Consider the following 24,514-nt stretch of genomic DNA (forward strand, 5'->3'; position numbering starts at 1 on the left):
TGTGTAGTGTGTAGTGTGTAGTGTGTATTTTTGTAGTGTAGTGTGTATTTGTAGTGTAGTGTGTGTAGTGTGTATTTGTTGTGTATGTGTAGTGTGTGTGTGTGTGTGTGTGTTGTGTGTACTGTGTGTTCGTGGAGAGCACACACCCTTGACCTTTGTATGACATAACTTGAAAGCTTTGATGTCCTGGAAAGTGAGTGCTTTATCACATTGTAATTCCTCCCAATCCAGTTCTGCGACTGTTTTTGACGTCATTGCAATTCCCATGGAAACCCTGGCGGTGGCGCTGGTCGGCCCAAGTTAAGGCATGGCCGCGGAAATGGCCGGCGACCTGTCCTCCCTATTAACTACGGCGACAGCACACAAGTTGAACAAATATGACAGTCTCAGAGGTAAGGATGTTTTAAATTCAGAAACAGATGATAAACTAACCAAGAATAATGTATGACATGCGAGCAAGGAGCGCAGCGCGAGGGACGTGCACTTCCGGGACACGAACGCTTTTTGGCGGCAACGAACACGTGGGGTTTCCTGTTTACGAAAATAGATCCTTAATTAACCTGTCCACACTCTACAGGTCTCGTTTTTGTAAGCCGTCGCCATCAGGTAGGTCTATCGCACACTTAGCAAAACTCGTTTCATTTCCTTTGGGTGCTCGTTCGACCTGGCCCACCAGAGGGCGCTGTTCTCTTTGCATTTTATTTAATTGTTCTACTCTCAAGACTTGTCCATTGTCATTCTTGTCAAGACAAGAATTGTCCATGCAAATCTCATCTCATTCATCCACGAACTTATCATTGCCGATTATTTATTGACACCATACGTCGTTATTATTTATATTATCGGCTTCTTCTTTTCCCGCCACAATTATGCCTCCCTTGCATGAAGAGTTTCGCCAAAGACTTTCACGATCCGGCTGGCCAGGCGTGACGTTCGACCTGAGCTGATTTGGGCAGGAAATTGGGATCCGCTTATTTTCTCAACCAAATTTGGATCATTGAGGAGTTGCTCCCCATAATTGTCCGAAGCAAAATACAACGATTTTCTTTTCCAAACAAAAGTTTCTAAAACACAGACATGTGATACTTACTGTCTGTTTTATGATCCTTCCATTAAGTCCTGCAGCGAATCGGTGATATTTTTGAATAGGAAGCATATCTGGTATCGGGCTGTGTTCATGTGTTCATCTGGTATTAGGCTGTGTTCATGTGTTCATCTGGTATCAGGCGATGTGTTCATCTGGTATTAGGCTGTGTTCATGTGTTCATCTGGTATCAGGCGATGTGTTCATGTGTTCATCTGGTATCAGACTGTGTCCATGTGTTCATCTGGTATCAGGCTGTGTGTTCATGTGTTAATCTGGTATCAGGCTGTGTGTTCATGTGTTAATCTGGTACCAGGCTGTGTGTTCATGTGTTCATCTGGTATCAGGCGATGTGTTCATGTGTTCATCTGGTATTAGGCTGTGTTCATGTGTTCATCTGGTATCAGGCTGTGTGTTCATGTGTTAATCTGGTATCAGGCTGTGTGTTCATGTGTTAATCTGGTACCAGGCTGTGTGTTCATGTGTTCATCTGGTATCAGGCTGTGTGTTCATGTGTTCATCTGGTATCAGGCTGTGTGTTCATGTGTTAATCTGGTATCAGGCTGTGTGTTCATGTGTTCATCTGGTATCAGGCTGTGTGTTCATGTGTTAATCTGGTACCAGGCTGTGTGTTCATGTGTTCATCTGGTATCAGGCTGTGTGTTCATGTGTTCATCTGGTATCAGGCTGTGTGTTCATGTGTTCATCTGGTATCAGGCTGTGTGTTCATGTGTTCATCTGGTATCAGGCTGTGTGTTCATGTGTTCATCTGGTATCAGGCTGTGTGTTCATGTATTCATCTGGTATCAGGCTGTGTGTTCATGTGTTCATCTGGTATCAGGCTGTGTGTTCATGTGTTCATCTGGTATCAGGCTGTGTGTTCATGTGTTCATCTGGTATCAGGCTGTGTGTTCATGTGTTCATCTGGTATCAGGCTGTGTGTTCATGTGTTCATCTGGTATCAGGCTGTGTGTTCATGTGTTCATCTGGTATCAGGCTGTGTGTTCATGTGTTCATCTGGTATCAGGCTGTGTGTTCATGTGTTCATCTGGTATCAGGCTGTGTGTTCATGTGTTAATCTGGTATCAGGCTGTGTGTTCATGTGTTCATCTGGTGGTGGGGGCGTATCAGTATCAGTATCAGGTCAGTATCAGTATCAGAATCAGATATCAGTATCAGGCTGTGTGTTCATGTGTTCATCTGGTATCAGGCTGTGTGTTCATGTGTTCATCTGGTATCAGGCTGTGTGTTCATGTGTTCATCTGGTATCAGGCTGTGTGTTCATGTGTTCATCTGGTATCAGGCTGTGTTCATGTGTTCATCTGGTATCAGGATGTGTGTTCATGTGTTCATCTGGTATCAGGCTGTGTGTTCATGTGTTCATCTGGTATCAGGATGTGTGTTCATCTGGTATCAGGCTGTGTTTTCATGTATTCATCTGGTATCAGGCTGTGTGTTCATGTGTTCATCTGGTATCAGGCTGTGTGTTCATGTGTTCATCTGGTATCAGGCGGTGATCATGTGTTCATCTGGTATCCGGCGATGTGTTCATGTGTTCATCTGGTATCACAGCCTGATACCAGATGTGTTCATCTGGTATCAGGCTGTGTGTTCATGTGTTCATCTGGTATCAGGCTGTGTGTTCATATGTTCATCTGGTATCAGGCGGTGTGTTCATGTGTTCATCTGGTATCAGGCTGTGTGTTCATGTGTTCATCTGGTATCAGGCTGTGTGTTCATGTGTTCATCTGGTATCAGGCTGTGTGTTCATGTGTTCATCTGGTATCAGGATGTTTGTTCATGTGTTCATCCGGTATCAGGCTGTGTGTTCATGTGTTCATCTGGTATCAGGATGTGTGTTCATCTGGTATCAGGCTGTGTTTTCATGTGTTCACCTGGTATCAGGCTGTGTGTTCATGTGTTCATCTGGTATCAGGCTGTGTGTTCATGTGTTCATCTGGTATCAGGCTGTGTGTTCATGTGTTCATCTGGTATCAGGCTGTGTGTTCATGTGTTCATCTGGTATCAGGCTGTGTGTTCATGTGTTCATCTGGTATCAGGCGGTGATCATGTGTTCATCTGGTATCCGGCGATGTGTTCATGTGTTCATCTGGTATCACACCCTGATACCAGATGTGTTCATCTGGTATCAGGCTGTGTGTTCATGTGTTCATCTGGTATCAGGCTGTGTGTTCATGTGTTCATCTGGTATCAGGCTGTGTGTTCATATGTTCATCTGGTATCAGGCGGTGTGTTCATGTGTTCATCTGGTATCAGGCTGTGTGTTCATGTGTTCATCTGGTATCAGGCTGTGTGTTCATGTGTTCATCTGGTATCAGGCGGTGTGTTCATGTGTTCATCTGGTATCAGGCTGTGTGTTCATCTGGTATCAGGCTGTGTGTTCATGACATACCGTTTGATAAACTGACTCTTTAGATAGGAGGCAACAAAGTGCTACAGTGTCATTTCACACCTCTTTAGGGCAGGTGTAGGACTGTGAAGGCATTCTCACACCCATGGAGGGGTTTTTGGCTAAAAGCAATACTTTGATGCTACAAACACGAATATCTTTTGTAAACTATCCTGGCAAATCCAACGGCAATTTGAATGGATTGTTCAATGTATCAGTATTATTTTGAATCATAATTGTTATTATTGTTATAAATTTGTAATCATGTTAAGGCACTGTGGTAGGACTGGGTTAAATCGCATTCCTTTTCTAGACAACCAGCAACATGGGTCAGTCATCATTAAAATAGTTACCACAATTTGATGAGATATTTGATTATTAATCTTTTGCATAAGCAGATCCAGGAGTGGGGGAGGCGTCAGCCAGGACTCCACCGTCCTCATCTTTGTCATCATCATCAACACCATTATCATCATCACCATCATCATCACCATCACCACAATCATCATTATCAGCATCATCACCATTATCATTGGCATTATCATCATCAGCAACACCATCATCACCATTATCATCATCACCATTATCATCGTAATCATTATCATCACCATTATTATCATCGCCATCATCATCAGCATCATCAATAGCAGCACCATCATCACCATTATCATCATCACCATCATCGCCATTATCATCATCAACACCATTATCATCAGCACCATCATCTTCATTGTCATCATCAGCACCATCATCAGCATCATCATCATCATCAGCATCATAATCATCAACATCACCATAATCGCCATTATCATCATAAACACCATTAGCATCATCATTATCATCATCATCACCATCATCACCATCATCAACACCATCAGTGCATCGCCATTATCATCATCAACACAATTATTATCATCATCACCATTATCATAATCAGCAGCATCATCATTATCATCAGCAGCATAATCATTATCATCATCATCACCATTATCAGCATCCTCAGCATCATCATTAGCAGCAGCATCATCATCGTATGATTTGGTCATGGTGGATAGTTTGCCATTGCCTTCCCAACAATCATTCACGGAAGAATTTGAAATTTGTTCAGGATTCTGGTGTCAACTCACATGATCCTCACGAAAGATACCATCCACCAAGGGATGTTTAATATCCACCATTGCTATCAGACGGGTACTCTGGGTACTCTGGCCGAATGCCCTTCCCATGGATTGTACACACATCCAAGTATCACCCCAATTGCAAATATCAAGTGACAGTTTAGACTTAGGTCAAGATTCAAACCAGGGTCTCCAGTTACTCCTTAATTCAATAATTATCTTCCACTGAAAAATATTCTCACATTTTATTAGTCCCCTACCGGTGTACACCGGAGGGGACTATAGGTTTGCACGCCGTCACTCCGTCAGTCCGTCAGTCCGTCAGTCCGTCAGTCCGTCAGTCCGTCACGCAAAGAACAGTTTTCCGGACTTTTTTTCTAAACGCTGAAAGCTAATGATTTCAAGCTTGGCACATGGTTTCCTCATGATAAGTTACAGATCAAGTTCGAACTTCACGACGTTTCGATCATTTTTGACAAAGTTATGGCACTTTGAACTTTCGGAATTCTGATAATTCTGAGGATCCTTAACTCACTGCCATTTAAGTTTTAATTTCCTTTAAAAACCAATTTCTCTGCAATAATAGGACCGATTTAGATCAAATTTTCACCATATGATGGACTCGGTCTGTAGTATATTTTAATGGTAATTATGACGTCACAGGTCACGTGGTTCGGTCGCCATATTGTTTTTCGTGAAAACACGAAAACCCCTTTTTCTCTGCAATGGCTGAACAGATCGAGGCCAAACTTTGCAGGCGGAATCGCATACCCATGACGAACAAAAAAGTCAGCGAGCATGACGTCATGCGTCACATGGTTTCAGAGTTATGACGTTTTTAAGCATGAACCTTTAAACCGAGCTCCTCCCTCATTTTTGATTCAATCGGGGGGAAACTTCACAGATCTGTTCAGCACTAAAATGTCCTTTTGGAATTTGCGATAGGGCACGTGGTTTGGCAGATATCGTTAATTAAACGAAAATATTTTTTAAGATGGATATCTCTTGTGTATTCTCGAGTTCTCCTCAAGCCGCACTGTGCGTCCTCAGCCTCGTCTCGTGAACGTCAACAGCGCGACACAGCGCGCGCTTTCCGCAGGGGCGGAGCCAAGCCGAGCAACATATATACGTATACACATCGATCATTGATTGTGAACCGAAAAATATAATAAATTACTGATGGTTTCAGAGTTATGACGTTTTTAAGCATGAACCTTTAAAACCGAGCCCCTCCCTCATTTGTGATCCAATCGAGGGGAAACTTCACAAATCTGTTCAGCATGTCAGTCTACTAAAATGTCCTTTTGGAATTTGCGATGGGGCACGTGGTTTGGCAGATATCGTTAATTAAACGAAAATATAAAAAAAATGGATATCTCTTGAATCGCTAGTACCTCAGACCGTGAGTTGGTAATAATTATATAATTTTTTAAAATATAATTCACACAGTGAATCACACAGTGAAAATATAATTCACACAGGTAATAATTATATAATTCACACAGTGCAATACGTGCAGGCCGCTCCACGGAGCGACGTTGCGGGCTTATCAACGAGGCGAGGCGTGACACATGTGTCTCAGCATACCTCAGATCAAGTTTGAAAACCAGCATCAACCGTGCATAAATTTGCATATTCGATCATTTTTGACAAAGTTATGGCACTTTGAACTTTGGTAGAGGACATGTATTGCAGCGCAATACTCAGAATGCTTGTTTCACTAAGGATCGTGGAAATCAAATGATGAAGTTGAAAGAACATTACCCTGTCGGATCTGTACATTTTGACCAAGATATATGATCATGGATGCTTGAATGGTCTTCTTCTTTTTCTTTCGCTTGTAGCACAAGGTTGCTGGGTAGCATTGTTGGCTGGGGACGAGGCTTTGCTGCTGATGCTGTGCCCCCTGCTGGTTAGATCAGGAAGTTGTAATTTGTTCATGGCGCCTGTGATGGCTTGTCTACTCTTTGCGAGGGACACTGTGCGATCTTTAACGTCTACCAACAAATTCTGGTAGACAGGGCACCCTTTTAATGTCCATCCAATGGCTGGCACACACACTGATGAATCACCCTGCTTGTAAAACACAGGATGACAGTTTACAGCTGGGTCTGGATTCAAACCCAGGCTAGACTAGACCTGCCATCGTTTAACATTAGTCAGTGCACCTTTTAAAGATCCATAGTGTCTTGCGTGAAGAGGAGGCGAGTTATTACCGGCACCATGAACAAACCTCAAATTCCTGAACAAATTATTTCAGGCCTGACGAACCAATTCGTGTAAGACTTGGCCCAAAAACGTTCCCTCATAGCCAACCTCAAGGTAGAAATCATGTAAGTGTGGAGTAGTAGTAGTAGTAGTAGTAGTAGTAGTAGTAGTAGTAGTAGTAGTAGTAGTAGTAGTAGTAGTAGTAGTAGTAGTAGTAGTAGTAGTAGTAGTAGTAGTAGTAGTAGTAGTAGTAGTAGTAGTAGTAGTAGTAGTAGTAGTAGTAGTAGTAGTAGTAGTAGTAGTAGTAGTAGTAGTAGTAGTAGTAGTAGTAGTAGTAGTAGTAGTAGTAGTAGTAGTAGTAGTAGTAGTAGTAGTAGTAGTAGTAGTAGTAGTAGTAGTAGTAGTAGTAGTAGTAGTAGTAGTATAAAATATTCGCTCCATAAAATCGATATCTGTTTATCATTGGTTTATATTTAACTTAATATAATTGTAATTGTTGAGGAACATGTCATGCCCCTGTGCGTGGGCAACGATTACAAAAGAGCGGATGTCTGTTTACACCTCTTTCTTTTGCAAATGATTTAACATATTAAAAAATAAAACCCTTTCACTTTTGTGTTCAAATACACTCAAAGTTTACAACATCAGCTGAAGCACTTGTACTGTATCGTTATGGATGGGTTAGGCAAATGGCAGTGCCTGATCGATCCATAACACATTTTTAAACTATAAAGGTACTCCGTAGACCAGGCTGAACAGTTTACGTTTTGTATCTCACCGATAGGTCAGATCTGGATTCGGACCTGAACCAAAATCTAATCGGCTTGTTCTTGTCACTTAACCAACTCATCCACCTAGTTTTGTCATAATCCGTGCATAGCTTTTTGAAATATCATGCTTTCATGAAATATTTGGAAAATTATAGTATAGTAATGAAGGTGGTTAGCCTGGTGTTGGCTTAGTGGTTAGGGTGCGGCTTGGGATCCTCGGATCCTGAGTTTGAATCCTGGTTGATCATTGAATGCCAGGGGGGTTGACTCAGCCTGTCATCCTTCAGAGGTCGGCAAATTGAGTACCTGCTTGCTAGGATGAATCCTGTGTCGGAGTGGCGAACTGTCCAGGATTGTGCCCAATAGTCAAGGAAACTGCTTCAGCAGCCCTGTGCATCGTCACAGTGCAAAAAGGAATGGTCATCATCATCATCAATGAAGGTGATGATTATGATGATGATGAGTCCTGAATGAACCCCATCTATCTCCACTCCTGGATCTGCTTATGCAAAAGAGTAATAAACAAATATTTATGTTTTTGAACCCATCTCTCAATGGTAAATAACCACTTCAAAATTTAAAAAATTATCCTATCCCTATCCAGATCTTCATCAAAATGGAATCAACTTGTCCTTGTCATACACCCATCCTCTCCACCAAGTTTCGTCCGAATCCGTCCATTGAAATAGCCTTCTCACAAACAGACAAACAGGGGTGAAAACATAACCTCCTTCCACCTTTGATGGCGACTGATCAGACACTGGAATCATGGTCAGACCGTCCACTGCGAGTCTGGGATGTCGGTGGTGCGAACTCGACCACGGCTGAGTTCATACCAAACACTAAAAACGATGCATGCTGCTTCCTTGCTTGGCACTCGACATTTAAAAATGATAGAGCACGGCCAAACAACCATAGGTTGGCAATCATTGTGTGGGCTTTGATGGGACTAATGGCCTCCTGCATTGAAGTTCCTTGTAAGGGAACTCATATTAATATAACAATAGTTTTGATTATTAATAGTAATGAAGGTTAAAAAATTTTTATATACCGGACTCTCCTTAAGAGGAATATTAATAAGGTAATACCAAAACTAGAGCAATTTGACTGGGTTGCCAATATGCCTTCGCGTAGTCCCTGCCCGCCACATCAGGTAGATGCCTTTGTTGACTGTCCTAAAAATAAACAAGTTTGATTTGAATCCCTTCAGTTGTTCTCAAGTATCACATTTTGCCAGACATGAGAGGTTTCGCATTGATCGGCGAAGCGGTTTCGGAGAAGTTTTTTTTTGTAAATATCGGCTTTCAAGCTCTTCCACGAGCCTCGACTATGTATACGAAAAATATATATTCGTCATCTCTGCATTTGGACTGTAGTTGTGGCATGGAGGCCAGTTGTAGTGGTTTGTATCAATTGAAAATAAATATTTAGTCAAATGAATTTACCCCACGAAGCGAAGTGAAAAGTGGGGTTAAGCAATTGGGTCACTTCTGTCTGTCTGTCCACAAACGTCAGTTTATGATCGAGGATGTTATATTTTGAACACAAATTGGGAATTGAGTCTGAAATAAGTCCTTCTGCCCACCTGGCAGTCAAACAAACTTGAAAATCATTACAAACAGGAAACTTACTATTTTGAGCGATGTCATACAGGACACAAACAACAGGCATGGTTGCACATCCAATGTAATGTGTTAAATAAGGTGGTGTAAAAGGCGCTGCATCAACGACAGTAAACTTCCAAAAAATAATTCTACAACCTACCTTTAAAATCTTTATTTTATTTCAACTGAATGACAAACTTGAACACAAATCACCTTTTTGACACTTTCAAAACCCTTCTGTTTAGCAGTACTTACTTGTAAATATTATGGCATTTTTCTCACTGAATTTTCTTAATGAATTATTGGAAGTTTAAGCTAACCTGATTAACTAACCATGGATGCATCAGGATGCAGGTTCACTCGAGGACAGTTCTGGGATGTCGTGGTTCTGACAGCGTCAGATGAGAAACAAGCGGAATGCTACAAGCACCAACTGGAGGTTAAACGCAAGCGAAGGGAGTTCCCCCTCGGAGTCTCATTCCACGTGTTTGCTGACCCTCCCGGACCAAAAATTGGTGAGGCAGGGACTTTCTTGGTCCAACTGATGCAGGTGGAACTGTTTTTATAACTTAATTACTTTGCTCTTCACTTGTTTTGGCATCAAACATGATGTGCCACTTGTTTTCTCCTTTCTCTTGCACTTCTCCATTACAATTTTAAATCTCGACCCATCTGCCTCCTTCTCTTATCCCTTATCAATAGATTACTAAACATGATTCACTACCTCCACTCTACTTGCTCTACTATCTTTACCTGCCACTTGCTTTAACTATCTCGGATCTCCCTTTCTTCCCCTTTCTCTAGCACTTGTACTTTCTTCATTGTCCCCTCCAATCATTCCCTTTCCATCCTACTTTTCAAAAGTAGTTTAGAGTAAAAGATTTTTATTTATTCATTATCGCTTGCATTATTCATATGCACTGTTATCATGCTACAACCTATCTCACATTACTTAACCTGTACATTTTGCTTAATCATTAGTTTTTTCTTTTGCTCTTTTTCTCTTTTCTTTCATTTTCAACACAACACTTTTCTTTCATTCTTTCCTTTCGGCTTTTTCTTTCACTTTTGCTCTCCCCTTTCCTCTCGTCCCTCTCTCTCCCTGTCTCTCTGTCTCCATTCCCAGTTTCTCTTCTCCCTTCTTGTGCTGTGTGTATATATGTATATATATATATATACACACAGCACATAAAGACATATATATATATATATATATATATATATATATATATATATATATATATACATACATACACACACTACCACAATACAAGTACAGTACAGCCTTCCTCTGGGCTTTCATCAATACAGTATAGCTCTTCACATCGTGATCTAACAGTCCTTCTTGAATTTTAATAGTAGCACAATCATCACCTTTGTGTATATAATATACTTAAAGATGTACATGACTCTCTTTACCGTAATGCAAACTTCAATATTGATGTGACGGTTGTATTTTGCCAGGAGGTTAGGATTTTATGGCAAAATAAAGGAAGTGCCACATTCTCTGGCTGGAAACTGAACGTTAAACTGTCATCATATTTGGTATTTAATATTCCCATCAATATCCAAGCAGGTATTTTCACAGAGATTCTTTGGAAAGTTATTCTGGTATTTTCCATATTTGTTGCAAATTTAGTTTGGGGTGACATCTCCGCAAGGACCGTGGATTATGTATCTCTACTTTTTCATGGAGTGCAGAATACAGGACTTGGAACCTCAGCAGTGACAACAGAATCTACATGTTCAGGTGTTCATCTGAAATGAAATCTTCATTTGAAAAGAAAATCAAGAGACGTACAGGAGGCAACCCACACTTTTAAAACTCCACACTTATGGACACGGGCAAAAAACCTTTCCAAGTATGTTCCTCATCAAGAGATCGTTTTTCAGTTCACTTAGCTTCATATGGAAGACCCTGGAAATTATCAGGAAATGTGAAGGTAGTAGGCCCACGGACTCAGCATCATTGCAGGAGATTCCAATGATTTTGAAGGTCAAGGTTTCCACGGCGTCAAGCTGAGCAAAGTGTGAGGCATGGGTGCCAGCCAAGAGGGAAGAGCAATGCTCCACCAAGCTCAGATGAAGACCTCGTAGGTAGGTAAACGTTCAGGTGTGCCAAGGAAAGACTTTGCACAATGGAGGATGCCCAGTCGGCGACTGGCTTTAGAGGCCAGCTTCGATGTGTGGTTTGCCCAAGAAAAATCATGGCTGATAGTTAGCCCAAAAGTTAGAGGAACTGAAGTTAGTGGAGTGACTGAAGTGACTGAAGTTAAGAAAATAGTTGGAAGGGTTCGCCAGACAGTCCTATCAGAAAGACAGAGTGAGAGTGTGATTTCTTAAAGGGTACTCAAACACTCAGACCACTTTGATGATAATCTATCCCTTGATACTCTACAAACTGGATATGATGTGTCTTTTTCCGATTTGCGATGCATCCTTGGTGGTTGTAGTAAATATAAGCCAAGATGGTTTCATGCTGCACCAACGGCCGAAAGACCCTAAGTTTGCTAGAAATTGGATGAGGATTGTCCAAAATACCCAAGTGTGAATTGGGCCTGCACAATGTTCACTTTTGTGCTCGGAACATTTTACAGAGCACTGTTATGAAACAGCAGATATAGCTAGATGTTGTGGTTATCCACCATGATTGAGAGAGGATGCCATCCCGACGATTAAGCAGAGGAAACAGCCATAGCTCTAAACTGTAGGACCATCTCTACCCAACTACCAGCTCATGTTGTATATGAGTGATTTAAGCGGCGAATCAAACACCTGTGTTGGTTGGCCTGCTGGTGACTGATCTCACCTCACCACCCCACACCCACTCTACCCCTTCTGCTAGGGGCGGTACATCGACACAGCATGGAAACGATGGTGGGATACAACACAGCACGACCACTGGCACAAATGGCGTCCAGGATGAGTATTAAAAGGGACAATCCTGTAACATACGGGACAATGGATCAGCCTGCGATGGTGTGACAAAGCATTCATTGTCCATTTTGTCGGCGGTGTCTGAGTGTGCCTTGGCGGTGTCCATGCCATGTCCGTGCTGTGCCCTTGCCGTATTTCTTCTGGAGTAATATAACTGATTTATCAATTAATACAAAATCCCGGATGAACCATAACCTGAAAGAAAAAAACAAAACCCACCAATCTGTAATGGACATGCAACCGGCACTTGCATGTTCACTAACATTGTCGCCATGTTCATCTGAATCACTCACATAAGGCTCAAAATGATACGGCTGATAAATATCAAAATGATAATTCCCCTAAAAGCGTTTCCATCACTAATTGTGTCTACGATAGTTTTTTCAAAACCCCCACTGATGTGTTTCAACACACGGCGAACCTTCAGAGACGCTAATTACGATGCAATCGGTATCGGAAACAGAGTTCAAAATACAGACTTGGCATTTAATATGGAATATTTTTTTTGTGGGGGTGAACTTACTTTTCAAGATGTCTTAGAACCAAAAGTTCATTGGAATTATGTTGAAATTATTCTAGATTTTGTTAATGTGACCTTTAAAAGAAACAAAAACCACATTTGACATTTCGAAACAAATAAATTGATCCTTGAAAGTGATGTAAACTGATATCGAACTCAATTCATGGACAGTACTGTGTTAAACTTCTGTACGTTTTCCAGAAGTATCTCTTTATTTTGCACATTAGCCAAAAATTTTTTAACAAAAACAAAAGTTAAATTACGACTGGGATTACGGAGAGTAAAATTACAGTTCAGTACTTCGTGTAACCCCCACGAGCATTCAGGAGAGCGCGTACACGTTGAGGCATGCTATTCACGAGATTTGCCAAGGTTTGGACAGGAATCGCTTGCCATGCAGTGACAATAGCCTGCTGGAATTCACGCACAGAGGTCGGCTGCTGGTCCAAGTGGTCGATTTGACGCGTTAATTCTGCCCACAAGTTCTCTATCGGATTCATATCCGGGGACATGGCAGGCCACTCCATGTGCTCTACACCATGATCAGCAAGAAAGTTTTGGATCATGCGAGCACGATGAGGCCGTGCATTGTCATCTTGGAAGACAAAGTTTCCTCGAAAGGCTGCACGAGCAAATGGAAGCAATGTTTCTTCCAGAATGGCCCTGTACTTGAACTGGTTCAGGTTTCCATTCAGAACAACCAGGTCAGTTTTGCCCCCTGCATGAAAAGCAGCCCAAACGGTCACCCCAATACCTCCAGTTTGGACTCTTGGCACTATACAATCTTTGTTGTAGGCTTCATGCACTTGTCTGCGCACTCGGACGTGGCCATCTTGACGATAGATCAGAAATCTAGACTCGTCACTGAAGATCACGTGATTCCAGTGTCCTGGCTGCCATTGACGGTGCTCTCTGGCCCACTGCAATCGGCGCTGGCGGTGTTGTCTGGTCAGGCGTGGCTTTCTCAGGGGACGCCTGGCACGATAGCCTGCTTGAACCAGTCGTTGGCTGACTCGCCTTCTGGATACAGGCACATTTGTCAGTTGCTGCCACTCAGCCCGAAGCCGATTAGCTGACTTGGTACGGCCATTGCGGACTAACCGGTGCAACTGGCGATCATCCCTCCTTGTGGTTCTGCGGGACGTCCTGGCCTCGGTATTGGAGTAGGGACACCCCTCTGAGCATTTCGTTTCAGGATCTTTGACACCTGACCTTGAGTGATGCCATACTGCCGAGCAATAGCACGCTGTTTCATGCCGTAATTTCGTAAAGCCACCACTCCATGACAAACAAAATTGTCGAGTTGACGGACCATCTCCAGAGGAAGCGGCAATAACTTTTGGAGACGTGCAGCAGTTGTTTTCCACTAATACAGAACGCAACAACCCTTGTATACCCGACTGTGAAGCCAATCATCAAATGCACCTGTCCGTACATTTTGCCACGCCACCTGTGATATAATCCTGTTGTTGACTTCTTGCTGCCACAGACAATCAGTGATATGGTTCTTTTAACAAATAAATCACCAAAGTGTAAAAGAAACTCACCAGATTGATATACCGAGTTAAGAAAGTAAACCCAAGCCAAGAAAAAAAAAAAATTCCATATTAAATGCCAAGTCTGTACATTGTTTCTCCATGTGAACCGCCATTAGGATCAAGGTGGGTTATTAGTGTGACATCACTGGCAAAATCGAAAATCGACAATTTAGGGCTTTTTTCGGCACTTTGACATTGGCAAAAAACTTTTCAAAAATTTCCCTTCAAATTACACAGTGATTAATGATTTTCAGTCAGTTTCAGAAGAAAAAAATCCGTTTGGTTTCCCCTTTAAGGTTTGAAAGACATATTCCAAGTGTTTGACCAGCCTGCGATTTTATCAAGGTCTGCAGAGGAGGAAAAGGCTGCTGCCTGTAGATCTGAAGGATGAGGAATGTTTCGGCAAAGAGTGGAGTCGTCAGCAAAGAAATAAAGACGATTTTCCAGTGAAGCAGAGATCGTTCATGAAGATCAGGAATAGGACTGGGCCCAAAACACTGCCTTGAGGGACTCCAGCCTTGGCAGGGAGAGGAGATGAGAACATCCCGTTAAGAGCCACACGGTGACTACGTGAGTAGAGGAAATCAGTCAGCCATGTGTGGAGGTGACCTTGGATGCCATAGGCAGAAAGCTAGTGTGGTGACCGACTGTATGCTGTTTATTCTGTACATCATCCTGGTGTTGGCTTAACAGTTAGGGTGGTTAGCTTAAGCTCTCAGGGTCTTGAGTTTGAGCCCCTGTTGTGCCCTTAACACCAGGTGGGTTAATACTCAGTCTGTCATCCTGTCATCCCGGTCCGGTCTGAAGAGGACGCAGGCATCACATGCTCGCCGCTTCTTCGACTGGGCCACTGTCTGTGGCTTGCTTTTTTGGTGGTCGTGCGGATTTTTTGGCCATTGAGTCTGCCCTCCGCATAGTCCCGGCTCTGCTCCCTGCTTCGCCTACCCGGCTCCGCTCCCTGCTTCGCCTACCCAGCTCCTTCGCCTGCTCGCTGTTTCCTCGGGCACGCTCTCGTGGGTTGTGTCCTTCGCAGCGGTGTGGTGGCGGTTTTCCCACCGTGATCTTGATTTGTAGCGGCGGCGGTTGATTGCCGCTGCATTTCCCGCTTTGCCGTGATCAACCTTGGCCTCGTGATCGTCTCTTTGCTCCTGTCTGCCCTCTGCTTGGTCCCGACTCTGCTCCTGGCTTCACCTACCTGGCTCCTTCGTCTCCTTCGTTTCCTTGGGCCTGCTCCCGTGGGTTGGGACCATTGTTTCACCTCCTCAACCTTGGCCTCGTGCTCGCCTCTCCGCTCCTGCCTGGCATGGCTCTGCGGTACTCCGCCGCAAGGCTCCTTCTGCTCAATACCCGCTCCACCCCATCATGCTCTGCCATCTCTGCCATCTCTGCCATCAAATCAAATGGACTCCTCCGACGACCCAGGTACATTCACCGTGGCTCCGGTCGTAAGTTTGTATATGTACAATCAGGTCACTCCATCCCCGTCCTCTGGTCGGCTCAGCGCACTCCCACTCATCGTCCCAGCGCACCTAGTCACGGCAACGCACAAAATCGCACCTCCTGCCTGCGAACCCTGGCTAAATCACCTGAATTCATCCCCGCTGTTCAAAACATCAAGCTCACCCTGTTCAACACCCGGTCCCTCAACAACAAATGCCTCATCCTCAACGACTACATCCTGGATAACAAACTGGACTTTCTCTGTCTCACCGAAACCTGGCAACAACCACTGGACTACTACACGCTCAACCTCACCACACCCAATGGATATTCCTACGTCAATAAACCACGCTCGGAGGGCCGAGGTGGTGGAATTGCCGTTATCCACCGTCAAGACATCAGGACCAGCCTCATCCCCATCGCCTCATCCTCATCCTTTGAACACCTGGCTTTTAAACTCTCTGGTCGCACGCAGTCAGTCATGGCTGTCGTCTACCGCCCTCCCAAACCACACCCATTATTCCTGTCTGACTTCTCCTACTTTCTGACCCAGCTATGTTCCCTCTCCCCCTCAATCCTCCTCCTTGGTGATTTCAATATCCACATGGACTCCACTGACTCCACAATAACCACTGACTTCACTGATTTACTCACCTGCTTTAACCTCACTCAACATGTCAACTTTACTACACACATTTTGGACCTTGTCTGCTCCACTGGATTAATTTTGCACCATCTCTCTGGCTCCGACCTCACCCTCTCTGACCACTTAGCCATCACTATGACCATCAACATCCCCACCCCAACACCAAGACATTATCGCACTATCAACTTCCGTAAGCTAAACGCTCTTTCACCTACCTCATTCTCATCCACCCTCTCTGAAAAAATGTCCACTTCTCCCTTCATTGACCTCCACACCCCTTCCGACCTCACTGACTACTACAACCACACTCTCTCCTCCTGCCTTGACCAGCTTGCGCCTGTAAAAACCAAAACAGTTTCTTTCACCCATTCTGCTCCCTGGTTTACCCCTGAACTCCGCCTGATGAAAACTCGTGCTCGCCAACTTGAAAGACTCCGCAATAAAACAGGTCTCACAGTTCACTCCCAAGCCTACAAGGACCACCTACAACACTACAAAGATGCCCTCTCCCACGCCCGCTCCGCCTACTACTCTCAAATTATCCACTCTGGCTCCGGAAACCCAAAAGCACTCTTCTCGACAATAAACAAACTCCTCCGCCCCCTGGACACCACCACGCAGTCATTCACAGTAGACAACTGCATCTCCTTCCTTTCTTTCTTCCAACGCAAAATTGACAACATCTACAACAGCTTGACCACCGCCGCACCCGCTCCCCATCCAACCACCTGCCCCCCCTTATCCTGCCTTCCCCTGTCTCAATTCTCCCCGGTCTCCCCTACTGACCTCTCTGAACTCCTCATAGGAATGAAAACTGCCACCTGCACTCTTGACCCCATCCCCTCCAGCTTTGTCAAGGCCTCCCTCCCTGCTCTCTCTCCACTTATCATTGCAACAATAAACTCCTCCCTGTCTACAGGCATCGTCCCACCATCCCTCAAAATTGCTGCTGTTACCCCCATTCTAAAAAAACCTGGTCTAAACCCTGACACCCTAAACAACTTCAGACCCATCTCCAACCTACCCTTTCTGTCGAAAGTTTTGGAACGCGCTGTAGCCACTCAACTCAAACATCACCTCTCTGCCAATAACCTGTATGAAACATTCCAATCCGGATTCCGCTCCAACCACAGTACTGAAACTGCTCTCCTCAAAATCACCAACGACCTTCTCCTCTCCTCTGACGCTGGCAACCTCAACATTCTCGTCCTCCTCGACCTCAGCGCTGCCTTTGACACCATCGATCACACCATCCTCCTCACCCGACTTGAATCCACCTTCAACGTTACCGGCACTGCCCTCTCTTGGATTAAATCATACCTCTCTGACAGACGCCAGTTCATCTCCATCAATAACTGCAAATCCCCCACTACTCCCCTCCCCCAAGGTGTCCCCCAAGGTTCAGTTCTTGGCCCCCTCCTCTTCATCCTTTACCTGTCCCCCCTCGGTCACTTAATCCGCCGTCATGGTCTCCAATTCCACTGCTTCGCCGATGACATCCAACTTTTCATCTCCACCAAGTCCGTCTCCACCGACACCCACTCTATCCTGACAAACTGCATCTCTGAAATCAAATCCTGGCTTCAAATCAACTTCCTCAAACTTAACTGTGATAAATCTGAAATAATCATCATTGGCCCAAAAACGCTCACAAAATCCACTCATAACTTTGCCCTCAACATCGACGGTATCCCAGTATCCACCTCCCCTCTCATCCGGAATCTTGGCGTCATCTTTGACCAAACCCTCTCCTTCGACAAATACACTAAACAGATCACAAAGACAGCCTTCTTTCACCTGAAAAACATCGCCCGTCTCCGCTCATCCCTCTCCTCCACGGCTGCAGAAACCCTCATCCACGCCTTCATCACCTCCCGTCTGGACTACTGCAATAGCCTCCTCTATGGTTCACCCTCAACAATCACCAATAAACTCCAATACATTCAGAACTCCGCTGCCCGTCTACTCACCCATTCCCGGACCCGTGACCACATCACCCCCGTCCTTTGCAAGCTTCACTGGCTCCCCATCTCCCAGAGAATCCAGTACAAAATCCTCCTCTTGACCTACAAAGCCCTCCATAACCTGGCCCCATCCTACCTGGCTGACCTCCTCTCCAGACACACTCCCACCCGCAACCTCCGCTCTGCTGGTACCAACCTCCTGACCCCCCCCCCCCCCCCCATCCGGACCAAATTCAGATCCTGGGGGGACAGGGCCTTCTCCATCGCTGCTCCCACCCTCTGGAACTCACTACCTCACACCATCAGAGACTCCTCCTCACTCACCACATTCAAAACATCACTCAAGACCCACCTGTTCAGCACTGCATTCAACATTCAACCCACAGCATTTAACCCCTGACTATCACTTCTCCTTCTCCCTCCTTTTGCTTTAAATATTTCCCTCTTGATTCTTGTCTTTTTGCAATTGTTGTTTTCATGTTTTGTTATGCATTATGTTTTGCACTCTGTCAAAGCGCCTTTGGGCTTCATGAAAAGCGCTATGCAAAATAAATGAATTATTATTATTATTAAAATGAAACCAGCTTAATGGAAACAGGGGGCACTGCTTCAACAGCACAGCCACACTCCCATAAATGATGCAACCAACAGCCAGAGGCTGCATATGAAATAATAATTCTCGACATTAAAAAAATATCTGTACTGTACCTTCATGTAAAGTTTATTCTGTCCATCGTTTATTTATCTTCTTTACAGGAGATGGTGGCTCGGTGTTGTTTACTCTTTCTGAACTTGATAAACTCTATGGAAAACAACTGGAATCCAAGCATATTCTCCTCATCCTAGCTGGTATGTGTACATACCATCATAACTTTTCATCCAACCCTATTGGTTAACGCTCCTCCCAATACATTTCATTTCATATCCTTTTGTCATCCAATTAATATATATGCATGCGTGTATGTAAAAAAAAAAAAAAAAAAAAAAAAAAAAATATATATATATATATTGTTGTGTTTTTATGGTAGGGATGAAATAACCTTAGTCGAGATGCCACGAAGTATTATAATATACTTAAAATATACTTAAAGATGTACCTGTTTGGTTTCCCTTATGCCGCGAAGCCACCTCGATGTAAATGAAGTTAGGCCGACTGTCCGGGTAAGATCATATATGTGTCTCCATACGAGGGGTGGAGCTATGCTAATTAGGTATGGCTGAAGGATAAACCCCAGTGCGTAATTGCCCTGTGATTTTCCCTTCGTTATTGCATCAGAAAGGGGCCGCCATTACAATAACTACAACGATCGCACTGTAAATTGACTCAGTTGCTCACAGCGCCGCCAGGCCCGACAAACCCGGCACATTTGCCGATCGTGCCAGTCAAGCCTTCAACGTCATCCGAACATTCCCAAAAGGAGATTAGACTCCGCCCCCTGACAAATCCTAATGGGGAGGCCACGCCCTGGCCTTTGTGATTGAATAGCGCTCGGTGATTGGACAGAGTGTGACGTCATCGTGGAACATTTGAGAGTGAAGGGAAGAAAGGGATTCCTCTCGCCATCTTGATCTCTCGGTCATCTGGTTCTGATTATGTGGCGTACGGTTTGATTTGTGCTTCAGGTCGCTCGGCTGCGGCGGTTCTGGTTCGGTGCGCTGGTGTTGAGGAAAAGCAGTGTTAGCTTTCGTGGCGGGTTTGACCGTGAGAAGAAGGTGGGGGCGACAGTTCTTGGGGCTCTTGGCACTTCGGACCGAGTGGGGGAGCGAAGGAGGAGCGCCGCCCAGATTGCTTCATGCATGTGGCGCTGCGGAGAGCGACTGCGTGCCATTGTTGGAGCGGTTCCCACACGAGCCGTTTCAGGCCACCTTGAACCGCCATTTAATTGCACGACCTCGTCGAGAGAGATAAGTGCCAGCACTGTACAAAAGGCCATCATTTATTTTATTTTACTTTCGTCTTCCCCTTGTTGTATACAAGTCTGTGTGGAGACGTCCACCGCACCTACTGCAGTAAGAGAAGTGCCAGACCTGACCACCCCGACCGGGGGGGGGGGGGGGGGGGGGGGAAGTGATAGATTTAGAACGTGAGGTGACTAACCCCGCCCCTCCACTTAAGGTGGGAATGAAAGTGGTTGAATCCTCTCCCATTTCGTCCACTGTACACGACAGTGCGGACGATAACATGGAAGTATCGGTCGCGGACACCAGGAAAAAAGGTCAGAAGCGTTCAAGTGATGAATCCTGTGATTCCAAAGAAAAACAAAATAAGATTCAGATCGTGTCAGGCTCGCAGGACCTCCAGGGTGAGGCCTACACCGGAAACTCCTTGGCGGTAACGGAGATAGTACCGGAAGTGTGTGTACGTGAGGAAGATTCGCTTGCACCACTTGCCGAGATTGAGTATGACCCGGAAAATAGACGATCATCTCAGGATGGGGTAAGTCCTTGTCCTGATAACCAAACTCCCTCAGACGAGTTAGCAGCTGGATCTGCTAGTGCTTGTGAGGAAAAAATAGATAAAGGGGAAAGTCCTTGCGACTGTGAAGATAACGTTAACCCTTCCCTGACAGATAAAAATGAAAGGGATGATGAGGTGGGGGACATACTCATAGCCACAGGGGATATGGTAAATTTGGAAGGGTCTGCAAAGAGCACGGAGGTATTTGACCCTGTGGATTCCTGTTTCCAAAACTAAGTGTTCAACAAATAGTAGAAAAAGGTGCAGATCAAGACGAAGCACTTGATTCTGATGAAACCTCTTCTACTCCACTCTTTAGTGCTTTAAGTGCTCAAGAGAATGAGGTGGGTGATGACAACACCATCACCATGGTTTCTCAAGAAAATGTTATTAAGTTCCTTGATGAAACGGTCAGGAAAAGACATGTAAAAATCCAAGACTACTTTCCGAATCTGCATGATTTTATTTTGACTGCAAATAACATGATTCGTGAACCTTATCAGGTTAACATGTCAGAACCTCAATTCCAGAGGCTAAGAAAATGTGTAACTCGAGCGGGTGAGGAACTTCATGAATAGTTAACAGAGTGGAGATAAAAGTAGCATCCTTAAACATCAACGGTGGTCACAGTTGTGTGCGTCGCCTCCAGGTGTTTCAAATTTTTCAGAATGAAAAAGTTGATGTGCTGATGTTACAAGAGACGCATGCAAATCAGTCTTCTGAGGTTGAGTGGCGTAAAATCTTTAAAGGTTGTCACTTTTTCTCCAGTGTTTTCGTTGATGCCAAGGCTGGTGTGGCAGTCGTGTTACATCCTAGACTCCAGCCGTTGGAGATCAGATGTAGGGAAATTTGCAAGGGCCATTTACTATCTGTGGAGTTTGTCAGTGGTAATCAAAAGATTTGCACGACTAATGTATACTTCCCTAGTGCTAACTCTGCAAGAAGTGCTTTTCTTCACAAGTTAGCAGGTTTTGTAAGCACTATTGACCTGTCTATGTTGGTTTGTCTGGGGGGAGACTACAACTGTACCCTCAACCCACAACTTGATAGAAACACTCCTGAGCCTCATCCACCGAGTGCAAGGCACAGCTCATTAGAAAATTTCAACTTGTGGATGTGTGGCGGGTACAGAACCCTAACATCCGGCAGTACACGTGGGTTTGTGCCGCAAGAAATCTTTTGACAATGGCTCGTTTGGATAGAATTTATGTTAACCATGATAAGGTAAATCTTGTTAAGAATTCTTAAATAAGGCCATCTGGTTTTTCTGATCATCACGTGGTCGTTGTTGTATGTGGCTTACCTCATCACGTTTGTAGAAGTGCATATTGGACTTTCAATGTCAAACTTTTACAAAATGGGCATTTCAAAGAAGCATTCAGAATGGTATGGAAGGAATGTGAAATGCAAAAGTTTTCCTACCTAAATTTAAGGCAATTGTGGGATTGCACAAAATCCCAAATTAAGTGTTTTTTCCAGCAATACTGTCGTTATAATACATGTAACACACTCAGTGTGATATCTGCCTTAAAAAACGATATACTTTATTGTGAGCAGAAATCTGGAATGTCCAACGAAAATGTCCAGCAGTTGTCAGAGAAAAGAACACTACTGGCTGAAATGGTGAAAGAGCGTGCATCTGGTGCTTTCGTCCGACTGCGAATGGACAATATCGAACTTGACAAACCAAACAAAGACTTTTTCAATTTGGAAAAGACAGCCAAGATCCCTCAACAAATTCACGCTTGTGTGAAAATTCACGCTCTTCTGCCGGTGCGCTTCTGTCTTCTCAAAGTGACATCAAGAATGAATTACGAAACTTTTATTCAAAGCTGTTTGCCTTGAGAACGGTGAACCAGGAAAATAGAAACGGGATGTTTGAACTGCTCCCATCTCTGTGTGAAGACCAGCAACAACAACTGGAGCCTGGCATCTCTCTCGGAGAACTTACTGCTGCTCTTAAAGGAATCCAAGATGGGAAAGCCCCTGGACTTGACGGCCTCCCAGTTGAATTTTACAAGGCCTTTTGGGACATTCTAGGCCCTACTCTACTTGACATCTTTTAGGATAGCCTTGAACAAGGTGAATTGCCATTAAGTTGCCGGAGGTCAGTTTTGTGTCTCCTTCCAAAAAAAGGGAACTTGCAAGAAGTCACAAATTGGCGGCCTGTGTCACTCCTAAATACGGATTATAAAATATTGTCGAAGGCGCTCGCGATACGTCTAAAGGAAGTCATCCCCCTTTTGATTGATATTGATCAGTCTTATTGTGTTCCCGAACGTTCTATTTACGATAACATTTTTTTGGTGAGAGTCTTGATCAGTCTCGGTCGTACTACATCTCATGGTTTTGGTTTGGTTCTTTTAGATCAAGAAAAAGCTTTTGACAGTGTTGACCATTCTTTTTTGTTTTCTGTACTAAGGAGAGCTGGTTTTGGACCAAATTTTGTTTCCTATGTTAAGTTGTTGTATGAAAATGCATCCTGTCTGTTGAAGGTAAACAACAGCTTATGTCGCCCTTTTCCCTTTCAGCGAGGCATCCGTCAAGGCTGCCCGCTTTCAGATATGCTCTACAGTCTCTCGGTCGAACCTTTAGTAGCTTTGCTCCGCAACTCAGTGGAAGGAGTCTCCTTAACAAAAAACTACAAAATGGTCACTTCAGCTTATGCGGATGACATTTGTGTTGCTGTTTCCAGCCAAAATGACGTGGGTGAGGTCTCTCGATGTCTGTCCCAGTTTGAGCTCACTTCCACGGCAAAAGTAAATTGGAACAAAAGTGTTTCCTTATGGGTGGGCCCCAGTCCACCTTCCTCAGCTCTGCCTGTGTTACCAGGAGGAATGCAGTGGAACAAAGAGGGGTTTAAATATTTAGGGTTATTTCTAGGAGTCCAAGCACATGAACAAAAAAATTGGGAGGGTTTCTTGGAAAGAATTAAGCAGAAACTGGCTAGATGAAAACGGTTGCACCACCGTCTATCGCTTAAGGCAAGGGTGACAATAATAAATAACCTGGTGGTTCCATTCATTTGGCATAAAGTTATCCGCCTCCAACCTCCTAGATACTTGGTCACAGGCATTCAGAGGGTTCTAACTCCGTTTTTCTGGGGAGGCCACCATTGGCTTGGACCAGTCATGGTGTGCAGACCCCGAAATGCAGGTGGTCAAAGCTTGATACATGTCCCGAGTCAGATAATAGCTTTCCGCATGTTGACGATAAAGCGTTTATTGTATGGTGAGTGTGTCCCATGGCGGCCTCTCACAAATGCTTGGCTGCAGGAAGCAGATGGGTTGAAGTATGACCGAGAGCTCTTCCTCATGGACCTGCAGCATGTCAACACGACTCTGCTCCCCGAGTTTCATCAGAGCCTTTTGAATGCCTTGCAAGTCCTTGGAATACAAAGATTAGAGGTGTCCTACGATGCCAAAAACATATGCATGAGCCATTGGTTCTGAATCCTTTGTTCCCTGAAATTTCAACCTCCTGGTCATTTATGAATTGCTTCACCAGTAATGGAATAAACAGAGTGCAAGACCTGATGAAGCCTTCCCTAAATGTATGATTATCCACCGGCTCTCTCACATCAAAAGTGGGGTTCGGTCATCTAGAATGGTGAACAAAGTTTTGAGAGTTGTGATTAAAACTTTCAGGGAATTAAATATCGGGTGGACTGGGGCAGATGAAGTGGTGGACTCTCGTCTCTATTTCCCCGAGCTCCAAATCACCTCAAAAAAACAACAGTGTGTCTTCTCAAATTCAGATGGTTGCGGTGTGTTTCATGTGATGGGAAAAAAAGTTATTTGTGGGATATGCCAAGAGG

At 44.3% G+C, this 24,514-nt stretch overlaps 1 protein-coding gene across 1 annotated transcript in view; it reads left to right on the forward strand.

Moving 5' to 3' along the window:
- Positions 1 to 266: 266 nt before the first annotated feature.
- Positions 267 to 24,514, forward strand: part of FPGT (fucose-1-phosphate guanylyltransferase) — a gene marked incomplete in the record, with an annotated part of 27,037 nt that continues 2,789 nt past the window's right edge. The window contains 3 exon segments of the mRNA XM_078783405.1: positions 267 to 392; positions 9,542 to 9,709; positions 18,996 to 19,088. Coding sequence (XP_078639531.1) covers positions 308 to 392; positions 9,542 to 9,709; positions 18,996 to 19,088 — 346 coding nt within the window.

Source organism: Myxine glutinosa, chromosome 8, assembly GCF_964187855.1.
Source record: "Myxine glutinosa chromosome 8, kmMyxGlut1.1, whole genome shotgun sequence".
Taxonomy (NCBI): Eukaryota; Metazoa; Chordata; class Myxini; order Myxiniformes; family Myxinidae; genus Myxine; species Myxine glutinosa.